General features: G+C 44.7%; 1 protein-coding gene across 3 annotated transcripts in view; it reads left to right on the top strand.

Annotated features, from left to right (window-relative positions):
* The window catches only part of HHAT (hedgehog acyltransferase), a 363,561-nt gene that overhangs the window by 69,536 nt on the left and 269,151 nt on the right, over positions 1 to 24,874 (top strand). For all 3 annotated transcript variants that reach the window (XM_067032206.1, XM_067032195.1, XM_067032200.1), the window contains exons 5-7: positions 9,474 to 9,668; positions 12,362 to 12,577; positions 21,011 to 21,182. In XM_067032206.1, the coding sequence (XP_066888307.1) occupies positions 9,474 to 9,668; positions 12,362 to 12,577; positions 21,011 to 21,182 (583 nt within the window). The remainder of the gene's footprint in view (positions 1 to 9,473; positions 9,669 to 12,361; positions 12,578 to 21,010; positions 21,183 to 24,874) is intronic.

Below are 24,874 nucleotides of genomic sequence, written 5' to 3'. Positions count from 1 at the left end.
AATGGCGTGGCAGGGAGAAGGAAAGATGAGGCTGCCCTGGGCACACTGAGTTTTCCTCCCCTGCCTTCCTCACCGTCCTGCCATGTGCATCAGGCCGAACATGGCCCCATGTGACTGGTCTCCTTTGCTTCCGACTCTTTGTCTTGCTACTTCTTGTTTGCTTCCTGTAGATCAGTGTTTCTCTAGCTTTTTTTTTTTTCCATTATTTCTCCCTCAGGAGCATTTTTAGCTGTTTTTCCTCAATTGTCACTTCCTCTTTATGACATTTTAATACCACAGATGTACTGTCTGTTTATGTACTGTGTACCTGCCTGTGCTTTATGCATAGAGGAAGGTTTTCTTGTCTCCAAGAACCACTTCCCCCCTTCCCTTGGAGTAGATATAGCCCCAGTAGACAGTGCAAGATGTAGATTCACTCTCTGCTCATGGACGGATATTCCTCCCTCTTTCCAAATTTCCTCTGTTTTCAGCTCCTGTTTTGCACCTACCACCATCAGAAACCTACCTAGGTTAGGATATAGATGTTCCTGTGGTTAATTTGCTTGTAACTTTGAATTAAGTCTCTTCCTGTTAGGAGTCCACATTCAGGATGGCTAAGAGCTCCTGGCTGAAACCCGGCTTTGTCGCTTTTTAGTGTTGCAGTCTTTTTTTTTTTTTTTTTTTTTGCGGTACACGGGCCTCTCACTTGCTGTGGCCTCTCCCGTTGCGGAGCACAGGCTCCGGACATGCAGGCTTAGCGGCCATGGCTCACGGGCCTAGCCGCTCCGCAGCATGTGGGATCCTCCCGGACCGGGGCACGAACCCGTGTCCCCTGCATCGGCAGGCGGACTCTCAACCACTGCGCCACCAGGGAAGCCCATAGTGTTGCATTCTTAAGCCAGTTAATTAATATCTTGAAGGCTTTCTCCTCATTTGTAGAACAGGGACGGTACTGCTTGCTTCCTGGGGTAGTGGTGAGAGTCCGATGGTTTTCAAGGTTATGCTGGCATATGGTGACAGCCAAGTAAGAGGTGGCTGCTGCTGGGGTCCGCTGGCCTTTGCTGTGTGCCGCGACTGTGGTCTGTGTGTGCTCCTGGGATCCGTTCCCTCTGTGGTGCTCAAAAAGGAGGCGACTGTCAGAACTTCTGAAACACCAGAGGGCAGAGGCGTCTGTCCAGCCATACCTACCTTCCTCTCCTTCATGTCTTTCTCTGACCCTGTTTCAAGCTTGAGCTGGGCTGCGGGAGAAAGGATGGGGAGACACAGTCCCTCTCCCAGGAGCTGAGTGAGAAGTGACAGAGGAAACCAAATCCTGATCAGGATCCTGGAAGGAGCGGTCCACATCTGCCTGGGGGTGTCAGGGAAGGCCCCCGAGGAGGTAGCTTGTGAGCTGTGCCTTGAAGGGAGCGGAATCATCTGCTTATTTCAGCTTCCTGCATCTCATTACCAGGCATGGGTGGATAGGTGGACTTGTCTTTTTATCTGCAGAGCACATCTTATCCAAACTCAGTGGGAGGTTTTGTTTGCATTTTTCTTGGAACGTGGCAGAGTTTGCACTGAGCTCTGTGTGTGTGTGTGTGTGTGTGTGTGTGGTCTCCCATCTCTTTGTGACCACAGGTTTGATTTGTGCAACAGCTGGTGGGCAGGGTTCTGGTCGGGCTGGGGCACACACAGTGTGCTCTTTGTCTGAGTCCGCTTGGTCCTTATGTAAGTATGAACCACAACTTTGGCCCCCTTAGTTCCATGCTTTCACCACCTGGACTGAGTGTTCCAGATGGCCTTAGTTTGGGTGGATGTTTTTGGTACTTACTCAGGGTAGAAGATTTGGGTTGCAGTTGTCTTTTGTTTCCCTATTCTGGGGGGCATCATGAACTGTGGATGATGCCGTGCAGAGGATCAGGCATTATCACTTCTTGTGGTTATAACCCTTGAACCCTGAAGGATGCTTCCCGCCTTCATCTACTATCTAATCCCATCTCTGCCTTTGTGGCCCTACAAAGGCCCTCCTCCCAGAGAGAGGCAAAGAAGAGTTTATTTTCAAAAGTGGGATTTTCTTTTTCTTCCTTTTTGTTTTTTTTTTGTTTTTTTTTGCCATGACAAGTAATAAAACTTTCCAATGAGCTCCTTGGCCAAGGTTCAACGCCTTTTCTCCGGGTAGGGCTCTCTCTGGGATTTGGCAAGAACTACATCGCGGGCAGTGCCCTGGGAGGAAGGGGAGGCTGAGTAACGGCTCTGAGCTTTGGCTACGGGGTTTGTTATGATTGGAATGTATGTGGGGTGGATCAGACAGTGGCCTCCTTTCTTTGCGGTACACGGGCCTCTCACCACTGTGGCCCCTCCCGTTGTGGAGCATAGGCTCCGGACGCAGCAGGCTCAGCGGCCATGGCTCATGGGCCCAGCCGCTGCGCGGCATGTGGGATCTTCCCGGACCGGGGCATGAACCCGCGTCCCCTGCATCGGCAGGCGGACTCTCAACCACTGCGCCACCAGGGAAGCCCATGGCCTCCTTTCTTGAACACCCTCACCACCTGAGACATTGCGTTCCCTGCCCTCAGAACCAAAAATACACCTGTGCAAACTTTTTGAGAAGGCTGGCCGTGTGGGGGGCTGAGGGTGGGTGCTGTTGCTGACCACAGGGTGCGTTCTCACCTGACCTCTGACTGGCAGCACCTGCATCATTAGCCCTGGGCCCCGGCTGGCTGAGCTCATTGGTCGCAAGCTGAAAAGCATGGTCCCATGGCGCTGGCGGAGACAAGTAAACTCACCTCTGGAAGGCCGTGGTGAACAGGCACTCCTTCCAGCGTATTATCGAAACCACACGCCTAATAGGAATCTCATGCATTAATGGTTTTCCTGGAATCAAACTCTTCCACCTCCATCACTGCATCTCTAAAGAGGGATGAAATTGGCTTTGTTTGGGCCCACTGGGCTTTGCTCCCAGGAAAAGGAGGCTAGAATGCCGTGGTGTGGACTCTGTGATGGTTTTGGTTATTTTCCCTTTTTGTTTGTGTGGGGATACACACACATACCACACACACACACACACACACACACCCCACATACACACAACACACACACACACCACTCCCCCCCCCACACCCCCCCACACCCCCCCCACACAATCCACACACCACACACACCACACACACACACACACACAAATACATATATATATATTTTTTCATTAGCAGCTGCAGTTGATTATGTAGTATGCAATAAATTATACTGTGCATAAGGGTTATTGATTGACTCCTTTTATTTATTTCTCAAGCAGTGCCGCCACTGAGTGGTTTCTGGGCAGATGTACAAAAAGAATTAATACACAGCAAAGTCTGGTCCAGTTGCCAGCAGGAGTCTTCACCAAGCCTTTGCACTTTGGTTCCTCCCTACAGAGGTGAGCTAATGAGGGGAAGCACTCAGGCACATCCTGTTATCACTGTGTCCGCAGCACAGAACAAGCTAAAGCAGAAGGGAAGAAGAGATGGTGTGAGGGGGGCACGGCCAGCCAGCTCTTCCTGTGGCTGGGTCCTGGCTCCCTATGAGGAAGATTTGAAGAATATAGATTTGCAAAAGAAAAGGCCACAAGTCCATGGTCTTTTCTCAGGAGTGCTGATTTCAGACTTTGAAACACGCCAGCTGAATTTGTTGATCTCTCAGAAGCCTTCTCTGGGGTGACAGGAATCAGGTTCTATCAGAGAGTCTGCTTTCATAGGTTGGTGCCTGTACCCTATCAGTTGTGCACTATTTGAGGCTTCCCCCAACACAAGATTGTAAGAGATCCCTGTGAGTGAAAACAGGCAGTAGGTATTGAGTGTGAAATAACACCTTTTTATCCTATCTGCATTGGCAAAACAGTCTGTTCATAAGGGGTTAGGTGTACAAGCAGAGACTTTGGAAATCAGCAGGTTTTCACATTAGTGACTAAAAAGCCCAAAGTTTTGGTGCTAATTTCTTGTTCTCAGTCATAACTGCCAGGTTAAACCCCAATACCTGGGGAAGCATATCCATCTATCCATACACCCATCCATCCACCCATCCATCCATCCAACTATTCCAACCATTCATTTATCCAGTGTTTATGAAACACTTGCTATATGCTAGATACCGTGTAAGATTCTTACATTATTGTATTATGAGCAAGACAGGATATTAATTTGTTAAGGGAGCCTATCAAAAAGAGAGACAGGGGCTTCCCTGGTGGCACAGTGGTTGAGAATCCGCCTGCCAATGCAGGGGACGCGGGTTCGTGCCCCGGTCTGGGAAGATCCCATGTGCCGCGGAGCGGCTGGGTCCGTGAGCCGTGGCCGCTGAGCCTGCACGTCCGGAGCCTGTGCTCCGCAACGGGAGAGGCCACAGCAGTGAGAAGCCCGCGTACCGCAAAACAAAACAACAAAAAAAAGAGAGACAGTTATGCCCTGTTTTGAGAAGTGGTTCAGTATAAACAAAGGAGCAATGGGAGCCTACCCAATTCAGTCTGGCCTAATTCCATCAGAAAGGCCATAGTATTTAGTCTCACTTTATCTCAACTACCACGCAAACAGAGTACAGTTTCTTTCTTATTGTTTGTTAAACTTTTTAAAGTTTCTCCTCTTCGCCTGCCTTCCTTTTTGTCTCCTATCAGGAGCTGAAGAACCTGGAATAAAGAGAGTTAAGGGGGTCAGGATAGTTCTGATGGGCTGGCAGCTTGTGCCCCAGCGAAGTTCACTCAGTCCATCTTATTGATGCAAGGTTCAGGTTGCTCACACTTTGATACCCTTTAAAAGAGCATGGTAAATGCAAGTTAAAGCCACAGTGGGATACCCCTGTCCAACTACCAGAGTCGATCAGGTAAAAAATAGTAACAACACCAAATGCTGGTGAGGATGCAGCATTTGGATCCCTTATAAGTTGCTGGTGGAAATGTAAAATGGCCACTCTGGGAATCTGTTGGGCACTTTTTATAGAGCTCTAAACATGCAACTACCATGCAGCCCAGCAAGCTCACTCTTGGGCATTTATCCTAGAGAAATGAAAACATATTTACATAAAAACCTGTACATGTATGTTCATTTCAGTTTTATTCATAATAGCCCCAAGCTGGAAAACAGCCCAGATGTCCTTCAACAGGTGAATGGTTAAAGAAACTGTGGTCCATCCACACCATGGAAACTACGCAGCAATAAAATGGGGGCAGTCCTTTAATACCTGTCACAACTTGGGTGGATTTCAGGGAATTATGCTGAGTGAAAAAAAGCCAGTCCTGGGACTTCCCTGGTGGCACAGTGGTTAAGAATCCACCTACCAGTGCAGGGGACACGGGTTCGAGCCCTGGTCTGGGAAGATCCCACATGCCGTGGAGCAAATAAGCCCGTGCGCCACAACTACTGAGCCTGCGCTCTAGACCCCATGAGCCACAACTACTGAGCCTGTGTACCTAGAGCCCATGCTCCGCAACAAAAGAAGCCACCACTATGAGAAGCCCACGCACTGCAACAAAGAGTAGCCCCCGCTTGCCACAACTAGAGAAATCCTGCACCCAGCAGTGAAAACCCAACACAGACAAAAAATAAAAAACAAGGAAATCTATTTTTTTAAAAAAAGCCACTCCTAAAGGTTACATACTGTATGACTTCTGAAATGACAAAATTTTAGAAATGGAGAGGATATTAGTGGTTTCCAGGGATTAAGGATGTGGGGTAAAGGAAGCAGGAAAAAGGGGGGTGTGGTTATAAAAGGGCAATGCAAGAGATGCTTGGGGTGATGGAGCTGTTCAGTATCTTTACTGTGGTGGACACTGAACCTATATGTGATAAAACCTTTTATGTGAAAAAACCATATAGAACTAAACAGACACACACACACACACACACACACACACACACACACGAGTGCAGGTAAACCTGGGGAAATCTGAATGTCTGTGGATTGTTGCAATGTCACCATCCTGGTTGTGATATATTCTGGTTTTGCAAAATGTTACCATAGGGGGAAATTGGGTAAAGTGTCCATGGGATCTCTCTGTGTTATTTCTTATAACTGCAGGTGAGTCTACAACCGTCTCAATAAAAATCTCAATTTTAAAAAAAGCATCATATAAAAGTAATACTTGATTAGAATTTAAATCTCTAAATTAGAAACATCACAGCCCAACATTAAATTAAGATTGTTTTATTTGTACATGTTACTTGATCAACATGATTCTTTGTGCCTCATTTCAAGTGAACAGCAGTTTCCAATCATAATCGTCATTTGAACCTCTTAACTTAAATGAATTGGGCTATTCTTTTAGGCAGATCTTTAATCAATTAATTAAAATTAACTAATTGGTTTTAATTAATTAATTATATTGGCTGCACTGCCCAGCTTGTGGGATCCTAGTTCCCTGACCAGGGATTGAACCCAGGCTCTCAGCAGTGAAAGCATGGAGTCCTAACCACTGGACTGCCAGGGAGTTCCCTAGGCAGGTTTTTAAGTCTTGAACTTGACATAGATTATGTCTGTGACCAAAACTGTGCCTATCTGCCCAGATTGCCCTGAGAACTTGCAGAAAAAGTTTTTAAAGCCCTGCTAGCGATGAATCAGAAGTATTGTTTTGGAATAAAACATAACACACTTTCTTTTTTAGTTTTGAAAAGTTAAAAGATTCCTGACATATTTGATGTTAGAGGCTCAATATTTGATATTTAAGCATTTTTGCTAAAGATGTGGACACAAGTTTGATAAATACATAAGCACTTTTGGAGTAGAAATAGGTGGGACAGGGCTGTCTCTAGGCCTTTGCATATGAAAATGGTCTTTTTTTTTTTTTTTTTTTGGTACGTGGGCCTCTCACTGCTGTGGCCTCTCCCGTTGCGGGGCACAGGCTCCGGACGCACAGGCTCAGCGGCCATGGCTCACAGGCCCAGCCGCTCCGCGGCATGTGGGATCTTCCAGGACCGGGGCACGAACCCGTGTCCCCTGCATTGGCAGGCAGACTTCCAACCATTGAGCCACCAGGGAAGCCCGAAAATGGTCTTTGAATCACTTGGGCTAGGCCCTCCTCCTCCTCAGAGCAGCAGACCTTCTATGCTGCTGCCTGCACTGCTAGGCAGTGTCACATTTCTACTTCTCGCCCTCTTTGCCCTGCTTCTTGCTGGTCTAGGCATGTGTGTGTGTGTGTGTGTGTGTGTGTGTGTTTGTGTGTGGTGGGGATAGCGGTTGGAGGAGGTGTGCCCTAAGGGCTGTGTTGATAGTGGGGGACTGTTCCTCTGATGCCAGTCAGAGAACAAGGCATGGAAGACTAATCATACTGTATCAGCATCTTAGTGGTGTTTTCAAGGATGGGATTCCAATTGCATTCACTTTATAGAATGAAAAAAAATATGTTAGTTGGGTTCTAATTTATGTTTTAAAATAGGTGATTTTTTTTTTTTACATTGTTCACATCTTTCCCTTTTTATCACCTCCCCATTGTGAATGTGTATAGCGGAGTTGTCTTTGCCCGTTGGGGAGGATGAGTGGGTAATAGGAGGGATAGAGAATATGAGGTTTACATGGGTGCATTTTCTGTGATGTCTTAGAGAAAATTAGACGTTGTCTGCCTGTACTCTTCGGCAGGAGGAAGATGGTGAGGATGAGAGTATAGAACAACCTTGTGTGCCCCCATGGTATCATTTGTGAGCCCAGGTAAATTCATCAGAGAATCTCTGGAGCAGATGGGGTTTGCACAGCACTATTAAGTAGTTCCTGAAGGTTCCTCCAGCTTTTTCAAGCTGAAGTAGCTTAAGTCTGTGGTTAAGTTCCCAAATGAATCCCAACAAACAGGCTTTTTCCAAATGGGTCAAATAGCACTCAATAAAATATAGCTGTGTTATGTGTATATATATGTAGCCTTGCACAGATGGAAAAAGATTTCAAGTGGTAAATACTGTAGATCAAGTTGAAAAAGACACCCCTTCCCTTTTTTTCGTTCATTAGAACTACTTCTTAAAATAGTCTCTGGTGACCTTGTTCCTTATAATTGAACTCTGTCCAGAGGTGAGTGCTTGGGGGAAAGTTTGAAGCAAATTTATGTGGCTGTTTAATGTGGGTAGTAGGATGGAAAAATAGTAAAAATGAACTGCAGATTTCTCTGATTTTCTTGGAACTTCAAAGTGGCTGACCTAGTCCCTCATTTAAAATGTTCTCTCTTAGGCTGGAGTATAAGTTTGGTAAGGAATTGTACTCAGGCAATATTTTGGGAGAGTTAGCACTGAAGGATGGGATTTACAGTGTGCAGTCCACATCTGTCTTTCCCTTAAAGAAGTCTCTTTGTTTTCATAGGAAGACCTAGTTTCAAGCAGCCCCTACTTTTCAACTCAGTGTATTCCTGGAAATCCTATTTTTGAATGCTCACCAAAAAGCCACATCATATTTTCCTATAGGAATAATAACTAGTATTTGCCTTGTCCTTCCTGTGTATGCAGACACCGTTGTAAGCATTTTACATGCATTAACGTACTTAATCCTCATGACAACCTCATGAAGTAGATACTGTTACTATCCTAATTTTATATTTGAGAAAACCGAGGCACAGAGAGATTAAGTAAGTTGCCAAGGGTCACACAGCTAGTTAATGGGGATACCAGGATTTATTTAGGCAGTTGGACTTCAGAGCTTGAGTAATTACACCACTAAGATATGTTGCCTCTAAAACAATGTTAAAACATTATTGTGGTTTTTTAAGTAAGGATTTACCAGCTAGATATGACTAAGAGCATATTGTAAAAGCAAAGACATGTTAATTTATCTATTTAGTTATTCAATGTCAATAACTATAAAACTTGATAATGAAATAGAAAAATTCTCTCCTAAAATGGGAATAAATGTATTAATCGGGTTGACTATGCAAAGGCCTCACTATCACTGAAAACAGGTAAGCTATACTTTTTCTGTGACACAAAGTTGACTGTAAATAATATGCTAATGAAATAAAAATGTAATTAGAGATTTACTTGTAAGTCTCTGGTTTAAACTTTAGAAAGCCTTTTGTGGTTTGGATGGTCCAGTTTTCTCAGTAAGACTCCCAAGAAATGTGCACCAGTATTTTATCTTACCTTCATTTTGCAGAATAGTGTACGCAGGGGCTAGTGTGCCAGGTTGGCAGCTTTTCCAACTGTCTTCAGGCTCCCATAATGTCTGTTGAAAGTCAGCCATAAATCTTATTGTTGTGGGATCCAGTGGTCCCAATGGTTTTGGCTGAAGGCAGGAAAGTGGCTCATTTCTCTGGGTGGATCTGGTGGAGTTCTGGGGACCTGGGGGTAGGCAGCCATCACTCTGGGGTTAATGTGGAAAGTCCCTCTGAATCCTCTTTGTCTGTGTTACACTAAATCCCCAGGCCAGTGAGAACAGTTTGGTTAACAGGTCACAAGACATTACCCTCTTTTATGTAGAACCTTCAATAGCAATGCCTGTTAACATACCCTTCTCTTTTTTCTTCCTTCCCCCCCGACCCCCACCCCCCATGTCTTTCTCACTGGGTCCCTCCCTGTCTGCAGCACAAACCCTGGATCCTCACAGCCTATGGGATGTGGGCCTGCTGGTGTGTGCTGGGGACCCAAGGCACAGCCATGGTTCTTATTCACACCACCATCTCCTTCTGTGTTGCCCAATTCCGGTCGCTGTTCCTGTCATGGCTCTGTTCTCTCTTCCTGCTCTCTACACTGAGGCTTCAAGATGTGGAGGAAGTTAAGGTAAGAGTCTCCGTTTTACCGTTGGGAAGGAGAAGGCCCCTTCGGCAATGCCTTAATCCAGGTAGATGCCTTTGTTTTCAGACAAGAGTCAATTGAAGAACTGTGGTGGCTCTCCCTCTAGTGGCCACAGGGGGTTGATGCATGTGAACTCTGGTGTTGCATTCTGCAGTCTTTGTATCTGACTATGTCTTAGTCCTTGGAGGTTGCCCAGCGCTGACCTTGTACCTTTTCTCCCAGTTTGGGCAGGCATGGATGGTGCCAGATGTCACAGGAGCAAAGGGGAAAAGAAAAACAATAATCCCCTATGCATTTAATAAAACAATCATCTGTAGAATGCTGCACGGTTTATAGGGAACTCTCACATTCCTTATCTCATCAGAAGCCCACGATAGTCCCTGAACAGATAAGGCAGGTATTTTCCTTGCACAGAACATTTTGGGAAGCTTTTGATATTCTTTCTTTAGTCATGTGGAACTGGGCTTCCCGTGGTGTCTTTATTTTTGTTCATTTGTTCACTCATTCGTTCACCTTTTCATTGATTTAAGTGATGGCACTTAGAATTGGTGAGCCCTGGATCTGCACAGTCATGGGAAAGAATGTGACTGGAAGGATGAGCCAGTGGCTTTCTAGTCTCTTCTATTCACTGTCTCTCCTGCTCTTGAAACTGGAGGCGGTGTTTAACCTCTGAGTCTTAATTTCGTCATTTGGAAAATGGAGGTAATAGCTGCTCTGCCTTCCTCATGGAGTTGTTCTAAGGATCCAACAAGATAATATGCATTAACCAATTTTGTAAAAATGGTAGTATTTTGAAAATTCAAGAATTCTTGCTGTTGTTAGGCTACCTTAATTTTTCTTCACTCTTACCAATGGACTGGGGCGAATACTTCAAGCACATGTCTCAAAACCTGGACTTAAGAGAATAAGTAGGGTAGCGTCTCTCTCCTAACAAAGATACATAACTTGCCAGAATGATTGAACTAGGCGATCACTTAAATAAGTGTGCTTAAAAATAGATTTGCGATAAAAATAAAAACAAATTCACACCTAACTTTTGGGGGACCTGGCAAACGTTCAAAGACTGTCTCCAGTTGTAATTATCCTTTCTTTGGGGACTGTTAGCATCAGTTATGGGTGTTGGTGGTGAATAAGTATTCCATTTGTTATGTAAGCTGGTGGTGTGAAAAATACTGCTGAAGGGGAGAGAGCAAATGACCAGAAACTAGTTGCCCTGGGTTTCCATACTTTCACACATGCAGTTTTCTTGGTTTTTCTTGGTGGCTGCTGAAGTCCTGGACGTGGAATAGAAACTCTGTTCGGTACTTCGTTTTTCAGTGTAAAGCCTTAAAAGACCCTCATGGATCAAGTGAGCAACTCTTTCCTTTGTCCCAATTTTATTTCTTGTATCTATTTCCATAACCTGTTTTCTCATTAAAAAAGCAATACATATGTATTATAGAAAATATGGAAAATATAGAAAAATATAAAGATTATAAAATGATCCATAATTTTATTCCCCCAATATTAAGATTTTACCATATTTGCTTTTAGTCTTTTGTTCCATACCTAATTTTGTACGTACTTGTTATTATGTCATGCTGTGTTGTAATTATACTTTTACATACCTATCTCCGGTATGAGAATTTAGGTACATTGAGGGCAAGGACTATTTCTTTTTTTTTTTTTTTTTTTTTTTTTGTGGTATGCGGGCCTCTCACTGCTGTGGCCTCTCCCGTTGCGGAGCACAGGCTCCGGACGCGCAGGCCTAGTGGCCATGGCTCACGGGCTTAGTTGCTCCGCGGCATGTGGGATCTTCCCGGACCAGGGCACGAACCCGTGACCCCTGCATCGGCAGGCGGATTCTCAACCACTGCGCCACCAGGGAAGCCCAGGACTATTTCTTTTGACGATGTTTCTCTAAAGCTTATTTGGAAAATAGTCTTCAACTACATGTGGAGCCAAATCAATGATAGAAGAACAAAAGGAAAGATATGCTGAACGCATAAATCCCACATGACATTTACAGACACACCCCATTTTATTGCACTTTGCGGGTATTGCATTTTTTTTTTTAACAAATTGAAGGTTTGTGGCAACCCTGCGTTGTCAGATGATCAACAGCATTTTTTCTTTTTTTCAGCGATAAAGTATTTTTAATTTAAGGTATGTTCTTTGTCTTTTTAGACATAATGCTGTTGCACAGTTTAATAGACTACAGTATAGCATAAACATAACTTTTATGTGCACTGGGAAAACAAAAAATTGTGTGACTCATTTTATTGCGGTGCTCAGTTTAATGCGGTGGTCTGGAACCGAACCTGCAGTACCCTGAGGTCTGCCTGTATAAGTCTCTCTTTGTCTTCAGAGTTGTTGAAGGAGCTGTTAGAGTACCCACTGGATGTAGCTGATATCCATGCTGTCCGCTGGTGTATCTGACAGATGCATATCTGGGAAAACCTTCACTCTGTGTTGCATCAGGCTTAATGCGAAGCTTATGGCTGATGTTAGGGACACTATCCTGCCCGTTGCTCATTAATTGCTTGTTTTGATGATCGATGATGTTTACCTGCTGTTCAGTGGTTCTCGACTCCCTGGATGGGACAGCTGCTCTGCCCGTGGAAGAGCTCTCCTTCCTGGGAGACTGGATGATGTCCCTCCTGGACACTTAAGGTTGTTGTCTCCTTGTGACTTTGCAGAGAGGGTGGTACCAGACGGAAAATGAGTACTACTTGCTGCAGTTCACACTGACCGTTCGCTGCCTGTACTACACCAGCTTCAGCCTGGAGCTCTGCTGGCAGCAGCCTCCGGCTGAGCACACCTTCCGCTCCTTTCCCTGGATAGTGGCCTATGTCTTCTACTACCCAGTCTTCCACAACGGGCCCATCCTCAGCTTCCCAGAGTTCATCGCACAGGTGAGAGCCTTTCGGGGATTGGATGGGTGTTTCTGCAGATGATGCTTCTGTCTTTGTTGCTGTGGCCATCCGTGGGTCTTTTCATACCGGGGTGCCCACAAGTTCAGAACACACATTATTGTCATGATTTCTGATAATAAATGAAATACTTCGGGGAAGTAAGCCTTCAAAATAAAGGTCAGCATATCTCTTGTGCCTGTTGGTTGTAGGAGCTCCCACCCGGATTCTCTGTGGACTGTGGCAGCCAGAAATAATAACTGGGCACAGCCAGGAACTTGGGGGAAGGCATCCCCTGCAGGGCAGTCCCAGAGAAAGAAAACTGGCTTCTCATGGTATTACTTGGAAAGTGGAAGGAGAAACTGGCTAAGCTCTTGGTTGGCAAATAATAGGTGCCCTTTTATTTTCACAAACTGCTTATGAAATAGCTCTGCCGTGGCCTGGGAATTGTTCAGGGTGATCTGGATGGGATAACAGAGTGGAGTTGAAGAGGGTTTGAGAGCAATGGTGTGTTTTCGGGTCCGGGTGCCTGTTTCTGCCCAGGATCTCGCTCGCCTGCCTACTTCTGGACAGCAGCCTTGTCTGAAGCTCATGGGAAAGCCACCTTCGTCATTGCCACCTCACTTTTCCTCCTAGTTCGGATTTTTTTCCTCATTCCACAGCTAGCCTCGTGGAACACGTGTACTAAGTTAATTCACCCAAAGTGTGAGTAATCAATTGATGTTCCTTAAAAACAGTGTTTCTCAAAGGACATTCCTGCCTCCCTCCCCCCAACAAAACAATCCCCATGGAGGTGAGAACAATAACACGTATGCATACACCGTGCACACATGTGCAAGCACACACATGTACACATGTGCACACACACTGGGGCCTGGACACGTAATTCGAAGAGCAGGGCCAGCAGCAGTGTTTGACATCTTCAGAGGGCAACCCGAAAGGTGCCCCCTGCACAAATAGGAGGGTTCTTAAAAATCCCTTATTTCGTCTTAAAAATTCACTGAGTTACACATTGTACTCAGAAGTATATTTCTGCATTATAACAATAACTTAATGTTTAAAAATTGCCAGTTAAATCATTGAATGTTTTCCCCTCTGCAAATCTTTAAGTGAAATTGATATTCTGGGCAGATGTATGTTTAGTATATGGTTTCTCATACCTCAGTTTGGGTCACCTAGGATCGTTCTTCTGCCATGAAGGAATTTAAAATCTGTGTTTGAAAATCATGGTTAAAATTGTTGTGTAAAAGAAAGAGGTGGTTTAGTGATGGCAGCTGATCTTCTAACTCAGTGATTCTCAAAGTGTGGTCCCTGAACCAGCAGCTACAGTATCACCTGGGAAGTTGTCAGAAATGCACATTCTCAGGCCCCGCCCCAGACCTAATGAATCAGGAACCCGGGAGCGGGGTCCAGCAGCACGGTCCTGATGCTGTTAGAGGTAGAGAACCACTATCCGAAGTTCTTAGAAGAGCAGAGGGGGTAGGGTGAGGGTGGGGTAGACCCAGGGTAGGGTAGGTTCAGTTCCTCCTAATTTTGTCTCCTTTACAACCTCCTTGCCACTGTAAGTTTTTAATTCTAACATTGCAGTCAATAACTTTGGGACTAAACATCCGCAAGCACACCCCCACCCCTCCCTTGAAGATAGATAATTCTCAGAGAAACATAGACTAAACCCATTAAGAGGAAACAAATTGGGACTTCCCTGGTGGCGCAGTGGTTAAGAATCCGCCTGCCAGCACAGGGGACACGGGTTCGAGCCCTCGTCCGGGAAGATCCCATATGCCAAGGAGCAGCTAAGCCCATGCGCTGCGACTACTGAGCCTGCACTCTAAAGCCCGCGAGCCACAACTACTGAGCCCGTGCACCACAACTACTGAAGCCTGCATGCCTAGATCTTGTGCTGCGCAACAAGAGAAGCCACTGCAATGAGAAGCCCGCACACCACAATGAAGAGTAGGCCCCGCTCGCCGCAACTAGAGGAAGCCAGTGCACAGCAACCAAGACCCAATGCAGCCAAAAATAAAATAAATAAATTTATATATATAGAAAATGAGGAAACAAATTATTTTCCTAACTGCCTCTTATCCATTAAGGAGCTTAGCCCTGTGGGATCTGTACTTTGTTGTTAGGCAAATCATCATTCTTTAGTTCTCGTCCGTCTCCTCCTTTCTGATTGTACCCTGTAGGGTCTTGAGGGAACATGAGAGGCGGGTCTCAGGGTCCTGAATATGTTACACAGAGGCGAGCTTTGAGATTATCACTCACCTAAATCCTTAGCCAAAGGCTCTTGTTCTTGAGTTTCAGCCTGGGGAAATGAAGGGATTTCTCCCTGTAGGGAGTCAGGTCTGGAGACTCCAGGTAGCATCTATGTCCCCTCTCTCTGTTTTTTTTTTAAACCCCTTTCAAAGTGGTAGCAATTGCTGAAAGCAGGGAACTCAAAAAGGAAAGTTGAAACCTTTCTCTATGGTCTGAGAAGATTCATAGAAAAGTCAGTCTAGAAAAGGCAAAATGTTTAATAAGCTACAGGGCAATAAAAACAAGCCAGGTGGTTTCTGCATTTGCTGGGGGTGTCTATGGGGCACTTACGTCCTGTGAGAAAAATGGGTCTAAGAGGAGAGCAGTTAAACTAGGGAGCTAATCAATCTAGTAGTGAAAGGGCTCCTTCAGAGAAGCAGGAGGGGGCAGAAGAAAGCCAGCTGGAAGAGCTTGTAAGTAAGGTTTGCTCTGACGAGTGCTTGTGTGAATGAATAAATGTAATGGGAAATGGTAGTATTGAAATTTTGGCTCTTAGCTTCTCAGGTCAACGCTCGCGAACTCTAAAGAGCAGCGAGAGACTTGCCACCAGGGGGCAGCAGAGCCTCACCGTGGAGACGAACCCAGCTGGGCAAACCACAGTCCATAAATTTACAGTACTAGGCCCACCCTGGGAGAATGTTCTCTTTCACCCAGTTTTTTTTTTTTTTTTTTTAGTGTGTAAATTTACATATCCAAGATGAGGCAAGTATAGAAGAGGTGCCTCTGTAATGTATGGCATGTGAAATTTGTACACATCAATCATGAACAGGGGAAAATGTGCCTGTCAACAGGCCTCAGTGCCTTAACTTGAAGGCCATCTCTGATGGCATTTGGAGTTTCAGGAATATGGGCCCCGTTTATTTTTCTCCCAGAGTTCTATGGAACTCAGATACGGAGCCGGGCGTGAGGTCGGGGGACAGGGTCGGGGAGGTCTAGGGAAAGGCAGGAAATGCTGTTTATTTGCTGAGCTTGGAGCCTGGGGCCACCACATCTTAACTCTGAGCAGGTTGAATCACGCAGTGAGGGAGGAGCTGATATGGGGGAGGACGGTGAGCCTGGGTGTGGGAGAACCAGGGGGCTTTTCCTTGCTGAGGGCTGTGCTCCTGCCCCAAGGGGAAGAGCCAGTGCTCAAATAGGGAACTAGGTTGGTGGTTAAGAGCAAAGACTCTTGTGCCCAATCCTACTGTTACAGGGTTTGAATCCCTGCTCTGCTTTGGCTTGAGAGCTTTTGGTGAGTTACTCGCCTTATTTGTGACTCAGTCTCCTTATCAATGACATGGGAAAAGTAATAATACCTCCCTCATAGGGTTGGTATGAGGATTAAATGATTTTGTATAGATAGTGGGGCTTGAGGTGTAACACTATGAGGTGTTAACTATTACTATTATTGTTGCTATTGTTATCCCAAAGTGGGGGCATTCCTGGGGTAAGTTGTTGGAGGAGGGCATTGAAAGGATGTGACCACTGGTTGACCTGCAGTCTGGACCTGGGCAGTTGGAGGCTCCTCACCCCTCCCCTGCCCTTGGAATATACGTTCTGCCTGCCATTCCCACACTAGGAGCCATTTCAGGGACATAGCCTTGACCTTGAAAGAGGAAGGTGTTGTTGAGACCGTCTGAACTGACTACGTGACTAAACCCAGGTAAGGCCTCTATTTAAACTTTAAAATTCTGGCCGGTGGATGCAGAGATCTACTTGCCTTTCAGCGCCCAAGACAAGGCTCATCTGTAAGCTCCCTTGCTTATTAAACCTGCCACCTGCCAATCTGGAATGGTCTGGCTGTTTTTCTTTGGTCTCTCCTTTGCCCTCTGTGTCCAAGGGGCCAGTTTCAGATTGCACCCAGGGAAGCTCCCGAGGGTGAGAACTGACATAAGTTTATGCCAGAACTGAGGCCCTGGGTGTCCAGGCTGACAGGTGAGGGCAGCAGCAGGGGCCATTCTGGGCAGGATTCTGGGCAGGGACCATCCTTGATCTCAGAGGAGGCCAGTGGAAGACAGATGCAGGCAGTGGCTGCAGGTGCATGGGCGGGCCCAGCCCCTGAAGGACCAGGCCTGGCAGTCAGTGTCCCAGACAAACCACTCAGAGTATGGGGTGGGCTCTGGTTCTCGGGCGCATCTGGAATGGTGTTAACTGTGAGAAAACCCTAACCGAGCACTTACTCCTAACCAGGCTTTCCATGTTCTGATGCCTTTCTTCCTGGCAACAACCCCAGGAGAGAGGCACTGTCATTACTTCTACTTCACAGACGGTAACACAGAGGCAAGGACAGGCTAACGCAGTGCGCGTTGGGGTGGGAGGGACAAAGACCAGACAGAGCCTTGTCGCCAGCTCGGTGAGCCTCACAGGAGTTAGAAGGAGGAAGCAGTGTGGCCTGGTGGACGTGCGGGTCTGGAGGCTCAAGCTGGCCAGACCAGGTCCCAGTCCTGTGGCAGCTACACCGACTGCAGGCCCCACTTGCTGTTCTGCCAGAGACCACTCGGTACTACTGGCCTTGGTCTGGATGCTGGGGAGGGGCAGTGAGGGTCTGATTAGGGAATGATTTCCTGGGAGTAGGGGTACGGGTCTATGACCCCGGGCTGGAGAGAAGCTCCTGCGTTACAAAGGAACAAGCCTCGGGCTACAGTGCCCTTGACCCAAGTGTGGAGGTTGGAGCAGAGGTAACTCAGTTGAACAGTTGCCTCTGAGGAAGGCTTCTGTTTGGTGCTCTCCAACATGGGTATTATTCGTATGTGAAAGAAAAGAACCTTTCGTCTTTGAGAATCTTTAATCATTAGAATATCTTTGAAGTGCTTCGATATTCCTTTTTATGCAATTTGCATGAAATGAGGTTTTAAAATATAACGTGTTTTAAAATGCACTTCGCAGATGAGTTAATGTGTATTTTTTAGTAGAGCCTTAACTAAAAATTCCCATTGACGGCAGTTTCCAGTGGTCTTAAGATTGGCACTCCCCTCAGTTTGAAATATCTCAAGTGAAACGCTTTTCATGCAGAGGTTGAATAATGAGCAGCCCTGCTCATTAGGTGAGCTGTGTATGGTGTGTCTTTTCCTCCTGCTGAATTGACAAGGGACAAATATAAATGGACTGTAATAACAGTACAACTCTGAAGAAAGACTAATAACCATGTTTTTAAGTAAAAACGAATAGAATGAAAAATTGGATTGTTTTCCTTCTGCTGTGTTTACTTGCGCAATTAAGGAATAGACGTTTCTCTTACTCTGAATGGGGAGGCATGCAGCATCAAAAAGGGAGCATTTCAGAGAAAAGTCCAACCCTTCTGGTCCAGTGGTGACATATAAGTATGCCTTTTTAAACCTGGAGAGCAAGTTTGGCCCTGGGGAAAGTAGGGAAGTCATTATTGGGAGGCCAGTCAGTCACAAAATGCACCTCATGTTTCTTCTTAATTACAGATGCTCGTGTCACTTTAGACCATGCATTGTTTGGGGAAGGAAAGGAGGGCCTCTGGACTGACCTTGAAATGTGGTCGCTTGGAGCTAGAGGTGATTGGACAGACTTATTTTCCTGATTGCCTGGCGTGGCTGTTTGTTCTGATGTCACAGTGGCTTCCCTCCTGTCTAGATGCTTCTCCTCTCTCTGGGACGGGGCTGCACACCCAGTGATGCTGCGATGCCTCGGGTGCAGGTCTGGTCTTCAGGGGACCTGAGCTTGGGTTTAGGCAACTGCTCAGGGGCCTGCAGGCCATGTGCCTAGTTGCTTATTTGGGAACACTGGAGACAGTTGTGCAAAGATTGTCTTTTATCAACACTGCTTTTGAGGTCATTATCACATTCATTCAGGGAATCTGCTTTCCTCCAAGAGTCTGGCACCAAGAAAGGCCCCTTCTGTTGGTCTGGAATGGTTTTAGGTGCCTCTTCATGTCTTAGCTTCCCCAGTTGCCTTGGTGTGAAATGTTCTAGCCTCCATAGACTGATGGACACTGTATTCGTAATTGTTTCCTCATTTGCTGATGGTCATTTGGTCAAAATGAGTCTGCTTTAGAGAGCTGAAAAAGGGTTGAGAATGAACAAAGGGCAATTCAGCATGTAAGTAAGAAAGTCTCCGAGTGAGGTAGGAAGGTAAGGAGAAATAAAGATGGGTAGCACGAAAGAGAGAGAGGCTTGCTTGCTCATAGGGAGGATGCTGGGGACCTCCCCTGGGGAGGTCCTGAGACTCGGCATTTTTTACAAGAAGGCTGCAGAAACAGAGGGCTTGCCTCTCTAACAGAGAGGACCAAAGTCTTCACAATATCTTAAAGTTACATTACTTTTTGCCCTGATTACAAAAATAATAATTGTTTAAAAATAACTTAAGAATCTTACCATCCAAAGATTACCATCACTGCTGCCATTTTGGTGTCTGTCTCTCCAGCCTTTCTTTATTTATGCACATTTATATCAAAAAATAGTTTTCATGGCTACATAAGACTGAGGTGCACGCATGCATTTAACCAAGCCCCAAGCCTATACTGTTGGAAGTTTGGGTTATTTCCTTTTTCTTCTCAATTATATAATGCAGACACGAGGGATCGGGCAGATAGGGGGTCTCTCACTGAGGATTTTGCCATCCACTGGCTTGTCGATGCTCTGCTCCAGACTTCGTAGCATGTAGCATGCACACTTGATGTAAGGATTCATATGAAAACCACCCTCAGTCATGCCTAGAGAGGGAAAGGGGTCTGCACTGGGTCGCTGTGCTGCAGCTATAATTGCAATGAGCTGTGGCCCCTGCAAGACTGCAAATCTCCCTGTGCCCCACCTTCCTTCCTGGATAACCTTCCTGGCTAGTGCTTCCCCCGTCAAACTTGGCTGGGTGGATCCTTCAAAGCAGTTACTTCTGTTTCCTAATAAGTATCCTTCTGAGGTGAACTGAAGAAAATGAAAGGGAAAAGGAAATTCCTGTTAATTTGATCAACTTACATTAAAAAATTTAAAACAACAGCTTTCCTGGGCATAGCTAACTAAGCAGATGGCAAAAGGGGGAAAGCCATTTATGCAGCTTATTGCAATTTCACTGCTCCAGCCAGAATTTCTTGGTCTGGTTTCTTGCTGTAAGAGGACCGTTTGAGACCGTGGTAGAATAGATGCTCAAGAATGGAACAGAAATTAACTCCTTGGAGTGTAGATAGCCCATCACCTCTAAGGGCAGTGCCTGCCGCCCCTCCTGGCTGCCGTGGGACCCACTGCGCCTTGATGGTTAGAGGAGAGGAGAAGTTAAAGAAGCATGTCAAGATCACCTTCCCCTAGGGATGGGCCTCTCTTGTTCACGTAGTGTCTGGAGCCCTAATTGTCAAGCCCTTGCTGAACCAAGTCCATATCCTCTGCCAGCTAATGTGTGCAGATACAACTCCATAATTAAGGTGGTCACTTCACCTCTGCATTTCCAGGCAGCCTTCAGTCTAATAAAATCGTGTCAGTGTAAGATCCAGAAAACTTATACGTGCTCTCTTGTTTTTCTGTGTTTGTCTAGGATACATCAGGAACTGCCCTCCATCCTGGATTTTGGCAGGGCTGCTGCTGGGGTGAAGGGATGCAGAACCCCTTCTTGGTTCTTGGCACTGGGCTAGCTTGTGGCCTCCACCCTATTCTTGCTCTTGGACAGAGTTTTCTAGCTTGGACATGACTTAAAAATTTTTTTTTTATTGAAATATAGTTGATTTACAATGTTCTGTTAGTTTCAGTTGTAGAGCAAAGTGATTCAGTTATCTATTCTTTTTTAGGTTCTTTTCCATTTAGGTTATTACAAGATATTGAACATCTTGTAATATATTACTGTGCTCTACAGTAGGTCCTTGTTGGTTATCTATTTTATATATAGTAGTGTGTATCTGTTGTCCCAAACTCCCAATTTATCCCTACCCCCTTTTCCCTTTGGTCACCATAAGTTTGCTTTCTGTGTCTGTGGGTCTATTTCTGTTTTGTAAATAAGTTCATTTGTCTCATAATTTTTAGATTCCACATATATGTGATATGGTATTTGTCGGACATGTTTTTTTTTACCCGAGAACTCTGAGTGTTCCCGAGGCAAACTAAACCAGCCCTCCCTTAGAAGATACAGCGAAAATGAAAATTTATAAAACACGTTGTCTAGGGGACTCTGAAAGGTTTAAAAAATGACTAATGACTTCTCCTGTTTCTACTTTAGATGCAGCCGCAGGAGCAGGGCTCGCCGAAGGCCAGCCTTTCCATCCTTGCCCTGGGGCTGGGCCGCCTCCTCTCCTGTTGGTGGCTGGCAGAGCTGATGATTCATCTTATGTACATGCATGCCATCTACAGCAGCACCTCCCTCCTGAGGACCGTCTCATGTTGGACCTTAGGTAATGGTGGAAATCACTGGCGGTAGAATAAGCATCGAGAGAGGTAGCTTCACGGTAAAGCTGGACCGGGGGCAGACAGGGTTGTAGTTGCCTTGAGCAAACCCTCCTTTTTTTCAACTTGTTCCTCTTGTGGCCGAGATGACGCATGTGTGAGGTGGCTGACAGAGGTGAGGGTCAGGCTTGGTGGTCTTGGAACCAAGGATGGTAGCATTCCCTCTTCCTAATGGAATCCTGCTAAGTGCAGCTGGGTCTGCATCTTCCTGGTGTGGCCAGCATTGCACTTGACAGGAGAAGGCAAGAGATGCTGGGTGCAGCCTTGTAGCCCCTGCTAAGAGGTAATGCTTTAAGACAGAGTTCTGCAGTAATCCTTGTTGTTTTCCTGTATGATATAAAGCAAAGAGCATGAGCTTTAGAGTCAGACAGATACAGGCTTTTTTTTTTTTATTGAAATGTAGTTGATTTACAATGTTGTGTTAGTTTCAGGTATACAGCAAGTGAAGTGATTCAGTTATACATACATACATGTGTATATATATACACACATACACACACATATGTGCATATGTGTGTATATATATATTCTTTTTCAGATTCTCTTCCCTTATAGGTTATTACAAAATATTGAGTACAGTTCCGTGTGCTATACAGTAGGTCCTTGTTGGTTATCTGTTTTATATATAGTAGTGTGTATCTGTTAATCCCAAACTCCTAATTTATCCCTGCCCCCGCCCCCCACTTTCCCCTTTGGTAACCATAAGTTTTCTATGTCTGTGGGTCTATTTCTGTCTTATAAATAAGTTCATTCGTATCATTTTTTTAGATTCCACATATAAGTGATAGCATATGATATTTGTCTTTCTCTGTTTGGCTTACTTCATGTAGTATGATAAAATATAGGTCTATCCATGTTGGTGCGAATGGCATTATTTCATTCTTTTTTATGGCTGAGTAATATTCCATTGTATAAATGTACTATATCTTCTTTATCCATTCACAGCCAGACATAGGCTTGAACCTCTGCTCCACCAGTCACTAGTGGGCGATCTTTGGCAGCTTGCTACAACTGTCTGCATGTTCACCTGTCAAATGAGCAGACTCACCTTTGCAGTGTTGTTTGGAGGATTAAGTGAAACCATGAAGGTGAAGGGCTTACCTCGTCAAATGTCTGATAGATAGAATTAATGGTGTGTTCTTATGTAGGCCCCTCTTTTGGCCCCTTTTTCTTGTCTACCCATTTCTTTCTGTCTGCAGGTAGGTGGGCTGGAGGTCTTATTTCCTTAGCAGGACACAGTCTCCAGTATAAGACTTTTCTGTATAGATGCTATCGTTCTTTATTCCTCTGGCCGAAAGAGCAGAGAACATGCTCCTTTCTGAACAAAATCTTTTCATTTCTTTGCACTCCTTTCAAGAACTGAAATTCAGTCCCGTGGTCTGACCTCCAGCCTGTGGCTCCAATGGGAAATGTGTGATCTTCCGGCCAGATTAAGCTGCTCCCTGCCGAGGGCAAGAGTAATAGCCTGACTCCTTATCTGTTTGGTGATTTATAGATTTAAAAAAAAAAAAATCTTGATTGCCCTTGTTATCACACATGCTTAATCAGAATGTTTTCAAGGAAGATGCCTTTTAGGATTGGAAAAATGCTGAGTTGTTTTAATGACAGTCTGTTCTTCCCAGACAAAATCTTTTTTCGTAGTTGGGGGTAACTAATAATCTAAGGCTTTAATGATACACTTAGGCAAACAAAATAGGATTAAGTGATGATTTATGCTAAATCAGATCCCAGTTGTACTACATCCAAATTAATAGAGCGTATCCGTTTGGGTGATTTTAACTATGAAAACTGGAAAGCAAAACTGAAAATGGGGCTTAAACAAAAAGGAAAAGTTATCTCAGACAGCTATTTACTCCTAAGGTCAGCACTAAGGGTGGTAAATCCAGTGACAAAGAAAAGTCAGGGGTCCATTTGGGTACCAACCACTCAGTTTAAGAACTAACCAGAATCCTACAAGCCCTTTGTTTGCACCCACAACCCCATCACCTCCTTTCACCCCCTCCACAAAGATAACCTGACTTTTGGGTTTATCATTCCCTTTTTATAAAACCTTTAAAAAATTTTTTTTAAATAGACTTTATTTTTAGAGCGATTTTGGTTTTATAGCAAAACTGAGAGCAAAGTACAGAGATTTCCCATATATCCCCTGCCCCACACGTGCACAGCCTCTGCCAGTATCAACGTTCCCACCAGTGTGGTACATTTGTTACAATTGATAAGCCTACAATGACACGTCATTATCACCCGAAGTCCATCTTTATATTAGGATTTACTCAGTGTTGTACAGTCTGTGGGTTTTGACAGATGTGTAATGATGTGTATCCACTCCTATGAGACAGAGTAGTTTCACAGCCCTAAAAATTCTCTGTGCTCTATTCATCCCTCTCTCCCCTTTAATTCCTGGCAACCACTGATCTTTTTACCATCTCCATAGTTTTACATTTTCCAGAATGTTGTTGTATAGTTGGAATCATATGGTATGTAGTTTTTTCAGGTGGACATCTTTCACTTAGTGATATGCATCTAAGGTTCCTCCATGTCTTTTTATGGTTTGATAGATCATTCGTTTTTAGTGCTGAAAAATATTACATTGTCTGGATGTTCCACAGTTCATTTATCTGTTTGCGTACTGAAGTACATCTCAGTTGATTCTAAGTTTTGCAATTATGAATAAATTTGCTATAGATATCCACGTGCAGGCATAAGTTTTCAACTCCTTTGGAGTGATTATATGGTAAGAAAATGTTTATTTTTGTAAGAAACTGCCAAACTGATATTTTTCAAGCTGGCTTTTTTTTTTCTTACCTGCAAGTTATGAGTGCCTGCTACTCCACATACTTGCCAGTATAGCAGTCCTTTATCAGGTGTGTCTTTCGCAAATATTTTCTCCCAGTCTGTGGCTTATCTTCTCTTTCTCTTGACAGTGTCTTTAACAGAGCAAAAGTTTTTAATTTTAATGAAATCCAGCTTATCAATTATTTCTTTCATGGATCGTGCATTTGGTGTTGTATCTAAAAAATCCACCATTCCCAAGGTCACCTAGGTTTTCTCCTGTGTCATCTTCTAAGAGTTTTAGAGTTGTGTGTTTTATGTTTAGGTCTATGATCTGTTTCGAGTTAATTTTTGTGAAGGGTGTAAGAAATTAGACATGAATTTCTTCCGGCACCATTTGCTAAAAAGACTGTCTTTGCTCCATTATGTCGCCTTTGCTCCTTTGTCAAAGATTGGTCGACTTTATTTATATTTATGAGTCTATTTCTTGGCTCTCTGTTTTGTACCATTGATCTTTTTGTTTATTCTTCCACCAGTGTCACACTGTCTTGATTAGTGTAGCTTTAAAGTAAGTCTTGAAGTCAGACAGTGGCAGGCCTTTGACTTTCTTCTTCTTCTCCAATGTTGTGCTGGTTATTCTGGGTCTTTTGCCTCTCCATATAAACTTTAGAATCAGTTTGTTGATATCCACTAAATAACTTGCTAGGATTTTGATTTGGATTGCATTGAATCTATAGATGGAGTATGGAAGAATTGATATCTTGTTATCTTGAGTCTTTCTATCCATGAACATGACTGTCTCTCCATTTATTTAGTTCTTCTCTGATTTCTTTCATCAGACTTTTTTAGTTTTCCTCATATATAACTT

This window comes from Kogia breviceps, chromosome 1 (assembly GCF_026419965.1).
Source record: "Kogia breviceps isolate mKogBre1 chromosome 1, mKogBre1 haplotype 1, whole genome shotgun sequence".
Lineage (NCBI taxonomy): Eukaryota > Metazoa > Chordata > Mammalia > Artiodactyla > Physeteridae > Kogia > Kogia breviceps.
The sequence above is the reverse complement of the archived record's forward strand: the minus strand, read 5'-3'. Positions and strand labels throughout refer to the sequence as shown.